The sequence below is a fragment of the Plasmodium yoelii genome, assembly GCF_900002385.2.
Source record: "Plasmodium yoelii strain 17X genome assembly, chromosome: 13".
NCBI lineage: Eukaryota > Apicomplexa > Aconoidasida > Haemosporida > Plasmodiidae > Plasmodium > Plasmodium yoelii.
In genome coordinates this window covers 2,869,332-2,888,702 of record NC_036185.2, presented here as the reverse complement: position 1 = coordinate 2,888,702, position 19,371 = coordinate 2,869,332, and the positions used below count along the sequence as shown (strand labels likewise).

The 19,371-nt window shown below is 19.7% G+C and overlaps 5 protein-coding genes across 5 annotated transcripts; 3 read left to right on the top strand and 2 right to left on the bottom strand.

Moving 5' to 3' along the window:
• Positions 1–1,644: 1,644 nt before the first annotated feature.
• On the top strand, positions 1,645–2,524 carry PY17X_1371000 (thioredoxin-related protein, putative; the record flags this gene model as incomplete). The annotated part of the gene is made up of 2 exons (XM_721762.1): positions 1,645–1,780; positions 2,040–2,524. The coding sequence occupies 2 exons, from the start codon at positions 1,645–1,647 to the stop codon at positions 2,522–2,524; spliced, it is 621 nt and encodes a 206-aa protein (XP_726855.1).
• A 1,707-nt stretch (positions 2,525–4,231) lies between these two features.
• Positions 4,232–8,641, bottom strand: PY17X_1370900 (uncharacterized protein; the record flags this gene model as incomplete). Its single annotated transcript, XM_721761.2, has 1 exon — positions 4,232–8,641. One exon carries the CDS (start codon positions 8,639–8,641, stop codon positions 4,232–4,234), a length of 4,410 nt encoding a protein of 1,469 aa, XP_726854.2.
• Positions 8,642–10,092: 1,451 nt separating this feature from the next.
• On the top strand, positions 10,093–11,739 carry PY17X_1370800 (conserved Plasmodium protein, unknown function; the record flags this gene model as incomplete). The annotated part of the gene is made up of 1 exon (XM_022957348.1): positions 10,093–11,739. The coding sequence occupies one exon, from the start codon at positions 10,093–10,095 to the stop codon at positions 11,737–11,739; it is 1,647 nt and encodes a 548-aa protein (XP_022813779.1).
• A 491-nt stretch (positions 11,740–12,230) lies between these two features.
• PY17X_1370700 (U3 small nucleolar RNA-associated protein 15, putative) lies at positions 12,231–14,551 on the bottom strand (the record flags this gene model as incomplete). Its single annotated transcript, XM_022957347.1, has 8 exons — positions 12,231–12,308; positions 12,458–12,525; positions 12,633–12,796; positions 12,895–12,986; positions 13,119–13,206; positions 13,312–13,397; positions 13,618–14,268; positions 14,384–14,551. The coding sequence occupies 8 exons, from the start codon at positions 14,549–14,551 to the stop codon at positions 12,231–12,233; spliced, it is 1,395 nt and encodes a 464-aa protein (XP_022813778.1).
• A 1,186-nt stretch (positions 14,552–15,737) lies between these two features.
• PY17X_1370600 (ABC transporter B family member 6, putative) lies at positions 15,738–18,824 on the top strand (the record flags this gene model as incomplete). Its single annotated transcript, XM_722787.2, has 1 exon — positions 15,738–18,824. The coding sequence occupies one exon, from the start codon at positions 15,738–15,740 to the stop codon at positions 18,822–18,824; it is 3,087 nt and encodes a 1,028-aa protein (XP_727880.2).
• Between the last annotated feature and the right edge of the window lie 547 nt (positions 18,825–19,371).

Here is a 19,371-nt window from a genome sequence, read left to right as displayed (position 1 = left end):
AATTATACAAGCTTTATAACCTTAAAACTAAAGATTATACTAATTTTAATGACAAAATACAATTTAATATACTTCATAATTTCAATTACAAATTCACTAACTTTTAAATTTCTCGTATGTTTTCTTAAACACAATTATTATATTACTACTTATTTTACTGTTTAAACATTTTTTTTTTAATTCAGTTCTTTTAATTATATTGATTTGTTTAGGCTTTTTTTTATTGCATGCATAAATTTTTTGTTTGTTCTGCAACATATATATTTTTAATCACCATACTAAATATATACAACTTACATACATATAATATATGTATATATATTTTGTTCCTAATATTCAACTTTCCAAGAGCATTATAAATATATTACCAAGGAATAAATAATGATGTACTCAAGTTTGATGCTTTGTTAATACGATAGTATGCACGCTCATATAAATATAAATTTTTTTTTTGCGTTCTTTGCAATATTTTTATAATAGTTAAGTATAAGACTTTTTGTATTTTCTTAGTTATTCATGTAATATTTATATAGTTGCTTAAATTAAGCTTTTTATTTTTCATGTCTTATCATTTTTAATGCATAGTTAATAACCAACCATATGTATACCCATATATTTTTTATGTATACCCATATATTCTTTATGTATACCCAATACTTTTTATGTATACCCAATACTTTTTATGTATACCCAATACTTTTTATGTATAGCCATATATTTTTTATGTATACCCTTTTTTTACACATTTTTTTAAAAGGGTTAATATTTTGGTTCCAATTTAATTTATTTTTTTTCATTTGGCATAATAATAAAAAGAGATTTTGTTTTATTAAGAATATAAAATTTGTAAATAAGCAAATTTTCATTATATTTTTATTATGGTGTATTTTAAATGAAATAAAATATGAATAGAGAATTTTAATATTAAATAATTTATAAGCAATTTCTTTCTTTTTGATACTAAAAAATGATAAAAAATACAAATAAGAGTTGAGTTGAAATTGTATTATTTATTTATTATTTATTTTATTTTAATTTTATGGTGCTTGATTATATATATAATATATAATAGTTGTGTGCACGATGTAAATAAAAAATAGGAAATAAAATAATACTACAAATGAATCTTCATAAAAAAAAAAAAGAAAGAACATATATAAAATAAATACGGCGCACAACCATCTTTATTAATATATCAATATATTACATGAAATACGTACATTTTGTAATTGTTAAAAAAATATAGGCAAAAAATAATGCACATAAATAAATAAAAAATATACATTATATAAAATATAATTTAATAATGTATTATTATTAATCCTAAATATTTTTATGAATACTAATAGGTACCTTTGGATATATACACATATGTACTCAAAAAAATTTATATGTTTTTTATATATTGTAATTTATACGAAATCGTATTTTATTCAACGTTCTAGATTATTTATTTATTATTTTATTATATCATATATTTATTTTTTTTAACGTAAATAATATATTATTATATAAACTACATACATTTATTACATTTTTAGAGGCATTTAACCATAATATTATTTTTATAGCAAATTTATTACCATTAAAAAGTATTTGACGTTTTTTAAAAAAATATTTATTTTTTATTAAAATTTTTAAAAAATGGTAGGTTTTGCAAAAGGTTTCGTATTTTTTCTTTTCCTTACACTTTTTAATTATTGTTATTCTCAAGATGTAATTGAATTAAATGACGCAAATTTCGAAAGCTTAACACAAATATCAACTGGGAATACCACAGGTTAATATTATTTTTTTATTCTATTCATATTATTATATTTTCTTTTGAAAAAAATAAAGATTTTTACATTTATTTTATTATTGTTATCAAGACGTGACTCATAATTATTATCCTTTGATATTTTTATATCGTTCTATGACTGTTCATTAATGTGTGCGAAATGAAAAATATTGCAAAGACTAATCAGTATATATTACTGTTATTTTTTGAAATATAATCATATGATTTTTACTATCGATTTTTTCTTTTCTTTCCACAGGATCATGGTTTATAAAATTTTATGCACCATGGTGTTCACATTGTAAAGCCATGAATAAGGCTTGGACTGAATTAGCTTCAGAAATGAAAGGAACTATAAATATAGCAAAGGTTGATGTAACTACCAATTCTAAAACAAGAAAAAGATTTAAAATCGAAGGATTCCCAACATTAATTTACTTTAAAAATGGAAAAATGTATGATTATAAAAGTAATGATAGGTCTCTAGAAGCATTAAAAAATTTCATTTTAGAATCCTATAAAAATGTTAAACCATCAGATGCACCTACACCTCTTAGCTATGCTGATATTTTGAAAGAATTAGCACACGAAACATTCTTAAATATTGATAGAATCTATAAATATGCATTCCCTGCATTAGCACTTATTTCTGTTATATCATTTTTAATTGGATTTATTTTTTGTTTAGCTTTATGCAAAATGTGTTGTAAAAAAGGATGCCCAAAATCTAAAAAAAAAGATTAAAACATCAAAAGAAATATTGTATTTTGTGCATCATTAGTAGCTTATGTATTTAATTAAAAATACAAATCCAGAAAAATAAAACACGGTATTTCCCTTAAAAACATAAATGTACACAAAATATAACATATTGTATCATTGCATATGTTTAACTATAGAGACAATATATTAAAAGGTTTATTAACTATATAATATTCTATATAAATAAAGAAACCAATAATATAATACGGGAAGATGTTTAAATAAACAAATTAGATACATAAAAGGACTTTTATGTTTCCATTACATATATTTTCTATTTCATATTATGTAATAAATCTATATGTAATGATTATTTATTTAAAGTGTTTACATCGTCAGTTTTATATAATTCTTAAAGTGAATAATATATATCAATGAATATATTTTGTTTAAAGTATATTTTTTTCATTTTTTTAATTTTATATTTTTAGTATGCTAACAAAACATAAAATTTATGAAATCATGAAATTAAAATTTTCTTATAACATTTTTAATGTAAAAAAAGAAAAAGAAATATTATTTTAACCCTTCATTTTTGATGTCTGTATTTATTCAGGTATTAATTTATACTATAAAATAATTATTTACACTCTTATATCTTTTTCATTAAGAACGAATTATCTTTTATTATTCTTTCCTTTTTTAAAATTGTTTAATATCAAAATCAAATTTATATACATATGAAATAGGATAAATGGACTAAAATACATCCAAAAAAACAATAAAATGATGAAAAAAAAATTAGTGATAATTTTCCAATCTCATTAATATATACATTAAACAAAAGGTGGAAATGTTCTAGTATAAAAAATTGCTCAAGTTGTTGTTACTATGATCCAATAAATTTAATATCGATATTTTTCATTATAACCAAATAATGGACTTTATTTAATACGCTTGTTCTTTTTCACATTTTGTAGCTTAACAAAAAAATATGCATATTTAACACACTTGCATTTATAAAATTACATATTCCTCTAAACATATCTTAACAAATTCGTAAGTTATTCATATACCCACACATTACATAATTTGTATAACCCCAAAACAGAAAACATAAATCTGTTAAGAATATAAATACATTCCACAATATCACATACCTTATTTTGTTTCCTTTAACTTGTAAAATAATAATAAAAGAAAATATTTTTTATAGGTCATATATGTTTGTGTTAATAAGATATGGCTTATCAAAAATAAGCATTTTTTAGCATATTCTTCAAAAAGTGTTAATATCCATACATATATATATATATATATATATATATATATATATATATATATATGCATGCATTTTCATAAACAAAAAATGAAGCACATGAAATAAATTAACTTTCTACGATTTACAAATGAAGTATTTGTGAAAAAAAATATATAAAGAGATTTAAATAAAAATACAATGAAATGATCAATTCATACATAAAATAAATGCACAAAATAAATGCGCAAAATAAATGCGCAAAATAAATGCACAAAATTAATGAAAATATTGGCATATATACACTGTTAAAATGCATGGCCAACATAGCCAAACATGCTATTCAAGTAAATTGGAGAAATAGCATACTTAACAAAAACACTGAATATGTGTTACTAAATTTAAAATAATCGCATATGCATTGCGTATTTTTATAACCATATATTTATAACTACTTTTATCGAAATGAGCCCATATACACATTTATTATTTTAACTATAATTTCTAAATCGACTTCTATAAGGGCTTTCATGATGAATATGATTACTATCTGAGCCATACCCAGCATTATACACATTTGCATTAAATTCTTGATTACCTCTATAATATGTATCATTAGGTGTTCTATAAAAATCGGTATTTCCATAACTATAATTATTATTAACATTGTTGTTATTTTCATTTATATTTATGTTATTTCGAAAATTATATAAATCATTCTTTAATAAATAAGGGTCATAATTATTATTAATATTTGATGTTTTATATTTATTTGTATTATTCATATAATAATAATCATTCATATTATTATCTCCATTTGGAATTTTTGGACCATCTTGGTTATCATGTAATCGATTAAATTTTATATCATTTGGGGATGAATATAAATTGGAATTTTTCATTTCATTAAAAATATTATCATTTTTTAAATTATACATATGTGGATTTTTATATTGTAAATGTTTTGGATCCAAATTATTATAATTAGATCTATGATTACCATAATCTTCATTTATTAAGTCTTCATCCTTTTTACTAAAAATATTTATTTTTTTTAAATAAGACCATTTTTTATCAGATTCATTTAATTTTTTATTTTCATTTAAATAATTCGAATAATTACCATCTTTATTATTTTGATTCATATAATATTCATTATATATATCATTTTCAGTAAATCTACCACGTCTTTTATATAACATTGGGTTAGTTTCATTAATACCCATATTATTACCAATTCCAGATGTAAAAAAGTTTCTCTCAGAATTTTTTATTGGGGTTTTGGTCATAAAATCTTCATTTGGAATTCTATTTGTGAAATTTTTCATTTTATTAGAAAAATTCTCTCTATATTCATTTGGTTTATTACCACTTCTATTATATGATATATAATTATTTCCATTATCTGACATATAATCACTATCATAATATTTATTTCTTCCACTTAAGGATCGTAAAATATCATTGTTGGGCATATATGGATACCCCATTTTACCACCAATATTTCTATTTTCATCATTAATGTTATATAAAAATATATTTTTAGGGTTTTCTAAAACTTTTAATATTTTTTCATCTTCATTGTTAAAGTAATCATTCATTTTAGATACTTTATTTAAAGAACTATAAGAAGAATAAATAAATGAATTTTTTATTGTAGCCCATTTTATAAATAACAAATATTCATTCTCATTATATTTTGTATTTATTACATAAACATGTAATGGGAAAAATATTTTTTTATGATTTTTAATAATATATAGTAAATTATATTTAATATATTTCTTTAACTTTTTTGTATTTACATATATATATTCATTATATATTTTCCATTCATCTTTGAGTATAGGCTCCTTTTTCATATAAGTTGAATATAACATGTGTAATGGATTACGGTTTGTTTGATATGGATTATTTTTTAATGCTTCAATAGAATTATAATCTAAATGCACATTTTTCCTTATCTTATATATATATACATAATCTGTTTCAGTATCAAGAGCTATCAAATGTTTATTATCCAATTTTTCTATAGTAAAAAATCGAACATTTAAAAAATTTTTATGACTATAATCGTCACCAGAACTATAATATCTTGGTAACAACACATTAATAATATTCTCATTTTTTAAATTATATAAATGTCTTTTAACATCTTGAATATAATTAACAAAAATATTTTTTATAGAAAATTGATCATTTTCTTTGTTATAATCAATCATATCTCCTCGTTCATCTCCGCTATCATTCATATATAATTTAGTGTTAGCATCTTTAATAGTCGAAATATAATTATTAAAATCTTTTATATTGATATTTAACATATTTTCAAAATTTCCATCTTCTTCTTCTAAATTAGCTCCATTTTCTATCAACATTTCTAATATTTTTATTTGCTTCATATTTCCTTCAACATCTGTTACATTATCTTTTAACAACCCCCTTACTAACATATCACTACTTTTGTTATTTTCACAATTTTTACCCATATATGAATTTAAATCAATAATAATAAAATTACAATCATATTTATAAAAATAATCACTATATCTTTTGTGCATTCTTATTTTTTTCTTCTTAAAAAAATGACTTACATTTTTTTTTTGTCGTCTTTTTTCAATTTCACCAGTATATAAATATATACTATGACTATATAAATGATATTCACAAATTGAATTGTAATAAATATTCTGATCTATAAAAAAACACTTCACTAATGAAAAACTATTTAATCCATCACTTTTTGAATTCTTTTCATATAAATATATATACCCATTATCATTAAAAACGCAATAACTATTATTATTTATCCACAAGAAATTTACAAACCGAGAATTATAACAAACGTTTGGAATTTCATATATGGAAAAATAAAAAAAATTACAAATATATAACGTTTTACTAGTTAATATTAAACAAAAAAAAACATTAGGGGCAAAACCAATCTTTATTACAGACCCATTTAAATATATTCTTTTACACAATTCATATGAAAACTTCTTATTTTTGTTTGAATAATAATCAATTAATAAATCACAATGACTAATATTATTATAAATTATTTTTCCATATATATATTCTATTTTTCCAGTATTATATCCCAATACAAAATTATTAATTAAATTACAATTATTAGAATTATTATCAAAACTTACACATGTAACATATTCACAATTATTCTTTTGATCTCTCATTAAATGAGATGGTGCACTATATACATATTCTTTTAAATCAGATAATTTATATAATTCTCTCTTATATATATTATTATTATTACTATCAATATGTCCCGTTAATGATATATTACTTTCATCATTACTGTTCATATTATTAATATGATTATCTCCATATGTATTATTATTTTCTCCCATAAATTTATCCGAAAATTCATTATCATCATATATAAACTGTTTTGGATTTTCATCATTAATAGCAATATCTGGATATTTTTTTTTTATATTTTTCAAAATATTTGATATTAATATATCAGTATATTTTATATGCTCTCTTTTTTCATATCCCAAAATTAAATTACTCACATGTATTTTTTCATTTTTAATTTCTATATTTCCAATAATATTATTAAAATTATTTTCTAATTGTTTAAAATTAATAAATATCATTTGTGCTTTACCAGCAAATAAAATATCTTGAATTAATTCACCTTTTTCATTAATACAATTTTCGTATTTTTTTAAAAACTCAGAATATTCATTATTATCATTACCCCCATCTCCTTCATCATTTCCCATACTATCTCCATTTTCATTATTATCATTTCCTATACCACGATTTAATTTATTAATAAACATATTTTTTATTTTTTTTAAATATTCAAATATTCCTGTTTTTCCAAAATATTTTTTTTGTTCACCATTTAATACATATTCCAAATCCTGTTCCCTATTTCTAGTTTCTTTTAATTTATAATCATAATCAAAACTATGAATAAATGGTAAAATTGATGACAATATTATAATACCATTATCATTAGTATTATAATTACAATCCACACTATTATATATAAAATGTGGTGTAATATATTTTCTTCTTAAAAGAAAATCATGATTTATTACTCTTGGATCTTCATGTTTTTTTAAATATTTCATATACTCTTTTACATTTTGATCAAAATAATTTGTTAATGAATAATTTTTTATATTATTATAATCCAAAAAATTAAAATGGAATATTTTACTTAAAAATAAAAAAATACCTTTTACACAATCTTTAAAAGATAAAAGTATATGTAAAATATGTATTAAAATATTATCTGATTCTATAATATTTTCAATTATAGTACTTTTATTTCCATCTAATGAATATTTAAGATTCATTGATTCAATTCCATGTTCATCTTCTTTTTCCTCATGTCCATCCTTTTCATCTCTATTTATTTTTAATTTATAATATGCATTATCATTTAAATATATATACTCTTCATTATTTTTTATAATATTTCGTGATAAATTATTTGGTTTCTCTTCTATTTGATAATAATTATTTTCTAAATCAGTTTGATTTGTTATATATTCATAAACATTCTTTTTATTTGCATGTATATAATATACGATTTCATTTATTTTTACCAATTCATTAATATTACTTTTTTTTGAACTACTTTCTCTTTTTTTCAATTCATTCTCTTTTTTTAATCGTTTTAAATATGAAAATTTATCATCTTTCTCAAAACCGTTTAAGGTATTGTTGTATTTATCATATTTACTTTTTAAATAAAAATCTTTTTCATATTTTTCTTTTTCCAATAATATATCATCTTTACCTTTTATAACATCTCCAACTTTTAAATTATCTTTATTTATTCCATAATCATTGTTGTTATTTCCTTCGATCTTGTGAATTCTTTGCATAAAATCGTATTCTCCACTAAAGTCATTCATTATTCTCTTATTTATAATTCTCTTTTTTTTTTTTTTTTTTTTTTTTTGTTTTATCCTTCTTTTTTAATGAATGATGAAGAAAAAGATAACGTGGAGAAATGCACACCTTTTTTAAAAACTTCTTTAACTATACACATATAAGTGTATATTTTTCTTTTACTCGAAAAGTTTTATAAGTGTCTTTTTTACTACATAAAATTTACGATACTTTGAATTAAAGGAAATTATTTTTTTTTTTGTTTTTTCTCCACTCTTTTTTTTCTTTTTCTTCTCATTTAAATTTACATTATGTTTAAAAGCACACATTTATATCATATATTTATTAAAAAAAAAAAAAAAAAAAAACAAATTGTATAACTAAAAATTTGTATTTAAAAATAAACGAAAATGGAAGAAATAAGCGTTGAAAAAAAAAAAAAAAATAGTATATTAAATTATTTATTTTTTTTTACATTATGACATAATAAAACACATGAATAATCCCATATATTAACAAAAAAAAATGATAATCTTTCATAAAATATAGTTTTTCTTAAATTATCATTTTTCTCCAGTATATTTATAAATGTATATAAATATGCATGTAATTGTGTAATGATATATTAAGTATTGATGTCTTTATGTATATGAATTTATGAACGTATTAAATATGTGTTAAGAGAAATTAGGTTATTATATATCCAAGCAATTCGTATTTAAATTGTTATGTAAGCTTTTTGATCCATATTCATTCTTGAAAAAGGACAAACTTACATAGAATAAAACAAATATTACATAAAAAATATATATATAATACAAAATACAGAATGTCAGTGTAATAAATAACAAGTTATATATATATAAACATATAATGTAATATATATAACAGTATATACTACGAAAGAACAATTATTATACTCTTCTAAAAAGTTAAAAAATAAAACAATAAAAATAAAAGTAAAAATATATTAAAATATTACATTAATATATATAATACCATTGAATAAGTTTAATATAAAAAAATATATTAATATAAATACGCATATAATAAGTTACCTATACATTCATTACTATTGTAACACATAAAGTTAAAATAATATTTCATCATTTTGTAAATATTAAAAAAAAGAAAAAAAAAATAAGCGCGATTTTTATTATATATATATATAATATATATATTTTTTATGCATATTATAAAGGTATATATATGTAAAATAAATTATTTCCATATTTTTTATCACGTATATTTGTAAATATACGTACATAATATATGCGGGTATGCTACAATTTTATTCAAGTATTTGTTTATTGTATTATCATAATTTTTTGTATAGTTAATTATGATTAATTATAATTGGCTATTTTTTCATTTTTATTTTATCAAGTATTACCAAATAGTTAAAAATTCTCAAAATTATTACTAAAACAATACCATATTAATTTATATCACACATAATTTTTAATTTTATTCAATGTATCTTTGTTTCACCAATTTTAGTTGTAAAAAAATACCTAGGAAAAAATTATATAAATATTGTGACGAACAAACATATATAAATAATTTGACACATTTATACATATACCAATACTTAGGATCAAATATAGTAAACACAAAAAAAAACATATACAAAGAAAACATAAACAAATATGTAGGGAAAATATCAAACCATTTAAAAATTAACAAAAATAATTCAAACTTAGTTTATTCTTTACAAAATATTTGGGATATATTTATATTTAACTACTTTGAATTTAGTTATAATTATAAATTAGTTTTTCTCCATAATATATTTTATACGATAAATAAAAATGAAAATTATCCAACATCTTTAAACGACAAAAGATATCAAACAAAAAAAAAAGAAATTTTAAATAAAATATCTAAAATATTATTAACCTATGACCTATTGTACATATTCCAAATACGAAATTTATATATAAAAAGATTCATACAAATAAATAAAGATAATAAAAGGAGTTACCATCATTTACTAGAAAAAGAAAGCAATCAAAATTATTCACTTATTTTATTTCATAAAAAAACATTTATCGAACATTTAATAGAATCGGCAAAAACTGTCAAAGATTTATCTATTCTTATTTCAATTATAAGAAATATATTTTCTATATATCATAAATTTGATCCCACTGGACTGTTAAACAATATATTAAAAAAGTTTTATTTATTTTTTAAAAATATATCCATAAGAGAAAACACAACACAAATTAAATACTTAAATAATAATAATAACACACACACAATTATACATATAAACAAACAGAAAAAAATAGAACATACTAAAAATATAAAATTACGAGATATTATTTATTCATTTTATCAATTTATTAATCTTAAAAATGAAAAGAAATACCAATTTGTTTTTTTAAAAATTCTTTCAATAGTTAATCAAAATTATAAGTATATTTATGATAATTCTGTAGACAATAATTTAAGTCAAACTAATAAATTATTACCAACTCAAGAAATAAACAAACAAACTGATATTACCAATTTATTTCTATCAAATAAAGATATTGAACAGTTATTTTTTTTAATGACCAATAACTATTATGTTAAATATTATTTTGCTCCTCTCTTAGTTTCACAATTTTATTTGAAGCTTTTTTTTTCAAAAAATTTACAATCTGTTTTATATATACATAAATTATTTACAAAAAATTATAAGAATATAAACATAACGTTTCCTATTTATTTTTTTCAGTTTAATACTTTATATTATACCAAATTTTTAAATCAAATAAGTTTAAAAAATAATTTCCACACTTTTTATCAAGCTATATGTATTAAATACTTATTAAAAAAAAAAAAAAATTATGAAAACCTTAATTCTTTAAATGAGACATATGGAACTGTTAATTATCCTTATATAAACTACATTATATTCTATAAAAATATCATAAATAAAATAATTGAACAATCTTTTAATGATTATATATCCAAATTAGAACATAAAGAAAAATTGAATTACAAAAATCTCAAAGTAATTATGAATAATTCATATTTTAAATATTCAGAAAACTTTATTTATAATTTTTCACAAAATAAGTTTTTTTATTTAATTTATCTAAAACAAATAATTAAAAAAAAATATGTGTAATAAGAAGAAATATATATATAATTTGTTTTATAATTAAAAATATAGTTCGAAAGCTATTCAAAAAATACACATTTGTGGAGAATTTAAACTCCAATTTAATTAACATTAATATATGAAAATGATAAAATAAAACAACATATATGCATTTTTTCTTCATACATGATTATATAAATGCATTATTCAAAAAAATTATAAACACTAAAAATAATTTTTATATTTTAATTTGTTTTTTCATTAAATTAATATTTTTTTTAAGTAAACAACTATAACTATTATAAACATTTTTAATAGTTAATATTAATTTTATAAAAAATATATTCAAATATAGTATATTTAAAAAGGGCATATAAAAAAATTATCTAGTTCAATTCGTAAATGTAATCTTACGAATAAAACTGAAGAGATATATACATGGTATGAACAAAATAATACAATCTAACAAAAAATTAAATATGACTATATATTAGACATATATATATTCATATTTACATTTACTTTTTTTTTAAATCGTCAGTAATTTCTTTTAAGTTCTTATAATAATCTGAAATTTTTACCATTTTATTAAAACCCTGCAAATTGAAAAAAACGAAATAAATTAAACAGGATTGAGCCACATGAAATGAATAGCATAAGTTTATATAATAATAATAATAGTAGTAATAATAATAGTAGTAATAATATTATATATGCATTAGTTTTGTTCCGTTTTTTATCCTACAATTTTTAAGTCCTGAAGCATATCCAAGATCTGTTTATTTTTCGAAGTTTCAATCCATTTATTCGCACCTATAAAATAAAATCGAAAAAGTGTGCATGTAAAAACATATAGTAATAATATATATATGTACAAAATCGTTACAGCCATCATTGTAAACTTAATTATCATATCTTACTTAAAAAGGAAAACAAAAATTCAAACATTAATATATCTATAACAAATTTGTATCTGAAAAATTTTAATATTTTTAATATTCTCTCCTCACAAGTTGTAGAGCATGCTGCAAACAACATGTTTTGTTTGGATAAATAATCTATTAATGATAACATGCTGCTACTTCTGTAAGTTTAAAGAAAAAAAAACAATATAATAATGAGTTATTAAAAAAAATGAAAAAGTACTATATATTTTTCAAATATATTTCTTATATATATTACTCATAAGTAATTGCTTCAATTAATGCATCGTTGTATTTAAATCTTTTAAGATAGTTATTTATATTTTTATTTGTAATTCGGTATTTTTCTTCCTGCGAAAAAAATAAAAATGTTTTAAAAAATATATAAATTTCAATTCACATAATTATCATAAAATACTTATAAATAAGAAAAAAAAAAATGCCGAAAAAAATGCTAAATATTACATATTGATTTTGTATTACCTCCAAATTTATAATAGAATGCTTTCTTTTATTATTGATCGTTTTTTTTTCACTTTCACAATATCCATATATACTCCAGGATCCCATACTATTTAAATAAAAAAAATATATTTATTTAAGTAATGAAAAAAATAATAACTAAATATTTCTTATGTATACTAATATATATCCATTTTTTTTTTTTTTAATTTACCTGCTTCCTAGACATATAGTATTTTCATACATTGATACAGATTTTGATGGCTGGATAGTTGTAAATATGCTTACAACTTTTATTTTCTGTTAAAAAAATATCAAAAATAATTTATTTTAAATTAATGTCTGCTTTCCCAACACGTAATAGAGAATACATAAAATACATATCAATAATGCTATACAATTTATTTATTAGGAAATTATTTATATATTTTTTATTATCTTTGTTTTATTAATTACGACATATAAATAAAATAAAAGCTAATGGAAATATATATACATCTATAAATATTAATATGCATACCTCTGGATGTTTTAATTGGGGATCTATAAAATATACAGTTTTATCAATACTAGCTGCTACAATGTATTTATTAAAACTATTTAAAAAATATATAGTTTTTGCAGTTATTGTAATATCTTTTATAAAATCAAAATTTTCGAGAGAATATATTTTGATAACATTTTTTACGGCAACAAATATATATTTATCTTTATATATATGTATATATTCTATAGGTGATTTTAATTCTAGTTTATTTGGACTCTCATTTTTATTTAAGTTATAAAAATAAATATATCCGTCATAACTCGAGCTAATTAAATAATTATCTTCATTTTTTATATACATACACATACTGGTTATACTATCAATATGATAATCTAGCGTATCTTCACATTTGGCTTCTAATATGTTCCAAATTTTAATAGTGAAATCACGAGAACATGAATATAATTTTTGAAAATTCGAACTAAAGCACATATCAGTAATTGATGATTTATGCCCCTTTAAATTTTTTATTTTATCAAAAAAAAATACCCCTATTAATTCTATATTACCATTTTCCATACCAATTCCTAACATTTTTTCATCTCGAAATTTTAAGAAGCTAACATTCTCTTTGCAACTGTATTTTTTTTGCAGCCATTCTCCTTTTATGTTATGTAACGAAACCTGAACAAATATATAACCATATAAAAATATACATTATAAATAAAAATACATGCATATATATATATGTACATATGCAATTTTTCCATATATACTCGTTTCGATAGTTTTTGCTTACCGTATTATTGTAGCCAATAACTACATATTCCTTCCAAATACATACTGATTTAATACTCGAATTTCCATTTTCTCTTTTTACAACTTTAAATTGAAATAAATAGTCTTTAAAGTCTTGAGTGGCCACATTTCTTTTTCTTATTAACTCTACAGGTTGAAAAAATGACATCTTTTATAATTCCTTTTTGGATATTTATTTGCGTATTGATATATATATATTTGTAATATGCTTCAAAATAATTGATATTAAATAATCTTGAGAATTATATAATTTATTTTGCATGAATTATTCATTTTTTCTTAAATACCATGTTATCTATAACATGTATACAGAATAATATAAATTTAGAAAAATATAATATCGCATAATTCATATATCTTTATATAAAGGAATCAAACCACATGTTATTCTTCATATTTTTCTTTTTATAATTTTTTATTCAAAAAAATATATTTATATATATATTTATTTATCTATTCATTTATCTACATTAAAAAAAATGTAAAATTATTTATACATATAACTTATATTCACATATTTTTTTTTTTTTTTTTTTCAAACACGACTCTGCAATTTATAGTAAAAATTCCAGGGAATTACCACGCCAATATTAATATATGCATATATATATATTTCCATGAAATATATTTAAATAAATAAATAACCAAATAACAAAAAATAACAACAATAAATGTATATCTATATTTATGTATCCATGTTATGAATATATATTAGTTTGTTATTTCATTTTTTTCAGTTAAATATGCATATATTGCATATGCAGAAACTTGCATAATATTTTTTGAATAGTATTTCCTTTATATTATGTAACTTATCCTCGTAAATTAAGATATATATTATATTTTTTTTTTTTTTTTTTTTTTTTTTATGGCTGCATAAAAATTGGCCTACATGTATAAATGCTTATTTCCTTCTGATTATTTTTATTACATACATTTTTTTTTTTAATTTGTTTAAATATACTGCATTCGTATATTTTTTCGCTAGTCATTTTTTTTGACACTTTTTCACACATATAAAAAGAAAAATAATCAATGAAAATATCAGGGGAAATGCAACCGGAAAAACATACAATTTTATAACTCACTAAATGTCTTATTTCCCCCATATATATTGTATGTTATATATATATATATATATATGTATATTTTTTTTTTTTTTCGGGGATTGCTTTATTCAAAGTATTTTAACATTTTGAATATAGTTTAAAAAATAAAAAAACAAAAAGTTAAAAAAGTATTTGTTACTTTTTCTGCAATGTTTTTATACCTTCACATTTCTTATAATACATATATACAATTATAAGAGTAAAGAAAATAATATTTTTTTAAATATGCATAATTATAACTGTTTAAAAAAAAGTTCAAAAATATCACACCTTTTTTTTTGTCAATATGTATCACCAACTTTAAAAAAAAACTCTCTCATATCTTGTAAAGATATCAAAAGAAATAATCAAATATCAGATCATATTTATTTGGTTACATTAATTAGTAATACTAATCAGAAAAATAAAATATCACATATTTTTAACCCAATTAAGAATAAATTCGTTTTTTTCTCTTCATATATATTTCAAAAACAACCAAAAACTAAATTAATAAATAATTTACCAGAAGATAAAAATAAAAATAAAACAAATAACAAATTACATTACAACTTTAGCTACCTTTCCAAATATACACCAAATAATTATATCTATAAAATTTTTCCCAGTATACAATCGACATATCCACTTAATTATGCAGCCGATTCACCAATAATAAATGATGCTTACACATCTATGATTCAAAATGTTACAAAAAATAAATTGAATAATAAAACAAAGAACTTATATTATAAACATAACATATTTTATCAAAAAAATATTTTATGCACACAAAAATTAAATGATACACGATTCTACACCTTCTTAATAATTCGGAATAATTTTGGAACTAAAATAAAAAATGTAGATAAAAATAGTGGAGAAAATATTACTCTACATAACAAAAAATCCAATCCAAATTCTAGAGAAGAAAACAATGAACATAGTAATGACGAAAATGAGAAATGGCACGAAATAAAGTATGCAAAAGGAAACGGGAAAAATATTCAATTGTATAATAACGGAAAAAAAAGTGGCAATAAAAGCGGCAGTAGCAATGGCAATAAAAGTGGCAGTAGTGGAAAATACGACAATATCAATGCAAAGGAGTTGGATACCATTTTGCACAATTTAGAAAAAATTTATGAAAATAAAAATAGCAAAATAAATATAAACATAAAAGTATTAGTATATCTGTTTAAAAATTTTATATTTAAAAATAAAGAATTAAAAGCAAAGATATTTATTTCTTTTGCTTTTTTAGTATGCTCAAAAATATCAATCATATACACTCCTATCCTTTTATCATCATTTATTGAAAATGTAAATTTACAAACAAACTTACCTAACAATCATTTTAACACACCCTTTTCAAACGACCCATGCATTATTATATTGTCAGCATATGTTTTATCACGAGTTTTATCATCAACATTAAATGAATTAAGGAATAGTGTCTTTACTACTATAAGTCAAAGAATATCAACATTTATTAGTAAATTATTTTTTTATAAAATTCATAACTTAAATTTAAATTTTATATTATCTAAAAAAAATGGAGAATTGTCTATGATATTTAATAGAGGATGCAAAAGTGTTACAAACTTATTAAATGTAATAGTATTTCAAATTATCCCAATTATTTTAGAATTTATTCTTTATTTATATATATTGTCATATAAAATACATTATAGTGTTTCTGCTGTTACATGTATTAATATGATATTATATATATTATTCACAACTTTAGTAACAAAAAGAAGAACTATTATTAGAAAAAATATGAACAAGTCAGAACAAAATACTTTTAATATATTTCTAGATTCTATACAAAATGTTGAACAAGTAAAATATTATACAAATGAATTACATGAATTAAATAAATTTATAAAAGAACAAAAAATATATGAAAAGGAAGCAATAAATGTTCAAAAATCTTTATCTTTTCTAAATTTAGGACAACAAATGATTCTTAATTTTAATTTATTTTTATGTTTATATTTAACTTATTTAAATATAGCAAATGATGTTTTCCCATTTAGTTATCTAATATTAGTAAATACATTATTATTTCAGTTAGCTATGCCATTAAATATGTTTGGAACTATTTATCGAGAAACAAAATTAAGCTTAGTAGATATAGAATGTATGATCAAAATGCTTATAAAAAAAATGAAATCTATTAACCATGGTCATAAATATGATATTCAAAAAGGAAATATTATTTTCAATAATGTCACATTTAAATATCCACAAATGAATGAAAATTTTGATTTCACAAAAAATATAAATAATGTCGATGCAAATAATAAATCAATTCATAATATCAAACAAAATTCTGGAATAATCAAATCTATTTCTAATTCCATTGTTTCCTTTTTTTCGAAATTTAAAACAAAATCGGAAAAAACAAAATCGGAAAAAACAAAACAAAATAATAATCTATATACCATTGAAAATGTTAACAAAATTAATCCAGAAATTAAAAACAATCTAAACAATGAGCTCAAAAAAAATATAACTAACAATATTAGTACCCATTTTGATACTAACAATATTAGTACCCATTTTGATACTAACAATATTAATACCCATTTTGATACTAACAATATTAATACCCATTTTGATACTAACAATTCAGAAACAACAAATAATTATATTTTTCAAAATTTTTCATGTCATATTAATGATGGAGAAAAAGTGGCAATTGTAGGAAAAAGTGGATTAGGAAAAAGCACATTAACAAAATTACTATTAAAATTTTATGAAATAGAATCAGGAAATATATATATAGATAATAAAAATATACAAAATATTAATTTGTATACACTAAGAAAAAATATATCTGTAGTACCTCAAGATACTATATTATTTAATAATACTATCTCTTATAATATCAAATATGGAAATTTTCAATGTACTGATAAAGAAATGATTGAAGCATCAATCAAAGCTGAATTACATGATAAAATTTTAACTATGGAAAATAAATATGATACAATTGTTGGTGAAAGAGGTACTAAATTATCAATAGGTGAAAAACAAAGAATATGTATAGCTAGATCTTTTTTAAAAAATTCTAAAATTCTTATTCTTGATGAACATGCTAGTAATCTAGATAATGAAAATAAAAAATTAATAGAAAAAGCTTTACATAAATTATGCTATGGAAAAACTACTTTTTTTATTACTCATTTAATGGATAATTTACAAAATATGGATAAAATTATTTATTTTTCTGGACAAAATATTTATGTAGGCAAACATTCTGAACTTATGAATCAAAATGAAGCATATAAAGAATTCTACAACTCAAAAAATAATGTAATTTAATCATGTCAAAAGAAAAAAATTAAATTTTTAAATAATTATACAAACATATTTCATAAATTATCCATGTTTTATTTATTTTTTTGTTAATAAATATAATTTGACATTTTTATAAAATTATATATCTTTTTCATTATGTTGATTTGTTATATAGTTCCTATGTGTATATATACGCACACATGTTTATTACCTAAATTTGTTTATAGAAAATTATATTTTTTCCTATGTTTTTTCCTATATTTTTCTTATATTTTTTCCTATATTTTTTCTTGTATTTTTTCTTGTATTTTTTGTTACATTTTCTTATATTTTATTGTTTATTTTTCATGTTTTGGTTAAAATTGAAAAAAATAAAAGCTTATATTCACAAATATGAAAAATACGTGAATAAGCTCATAAAACATGTCCATGTAAATATATCTGCATGTATTTATGTTTATGTGTGTTATATACACTTACATAATTTTTTTGAAAAATGATTAAAAAAAAATTAATAATTTGTATAAACAAAAATAAAGAATTATAAAAATATATATGAATATATAAACAA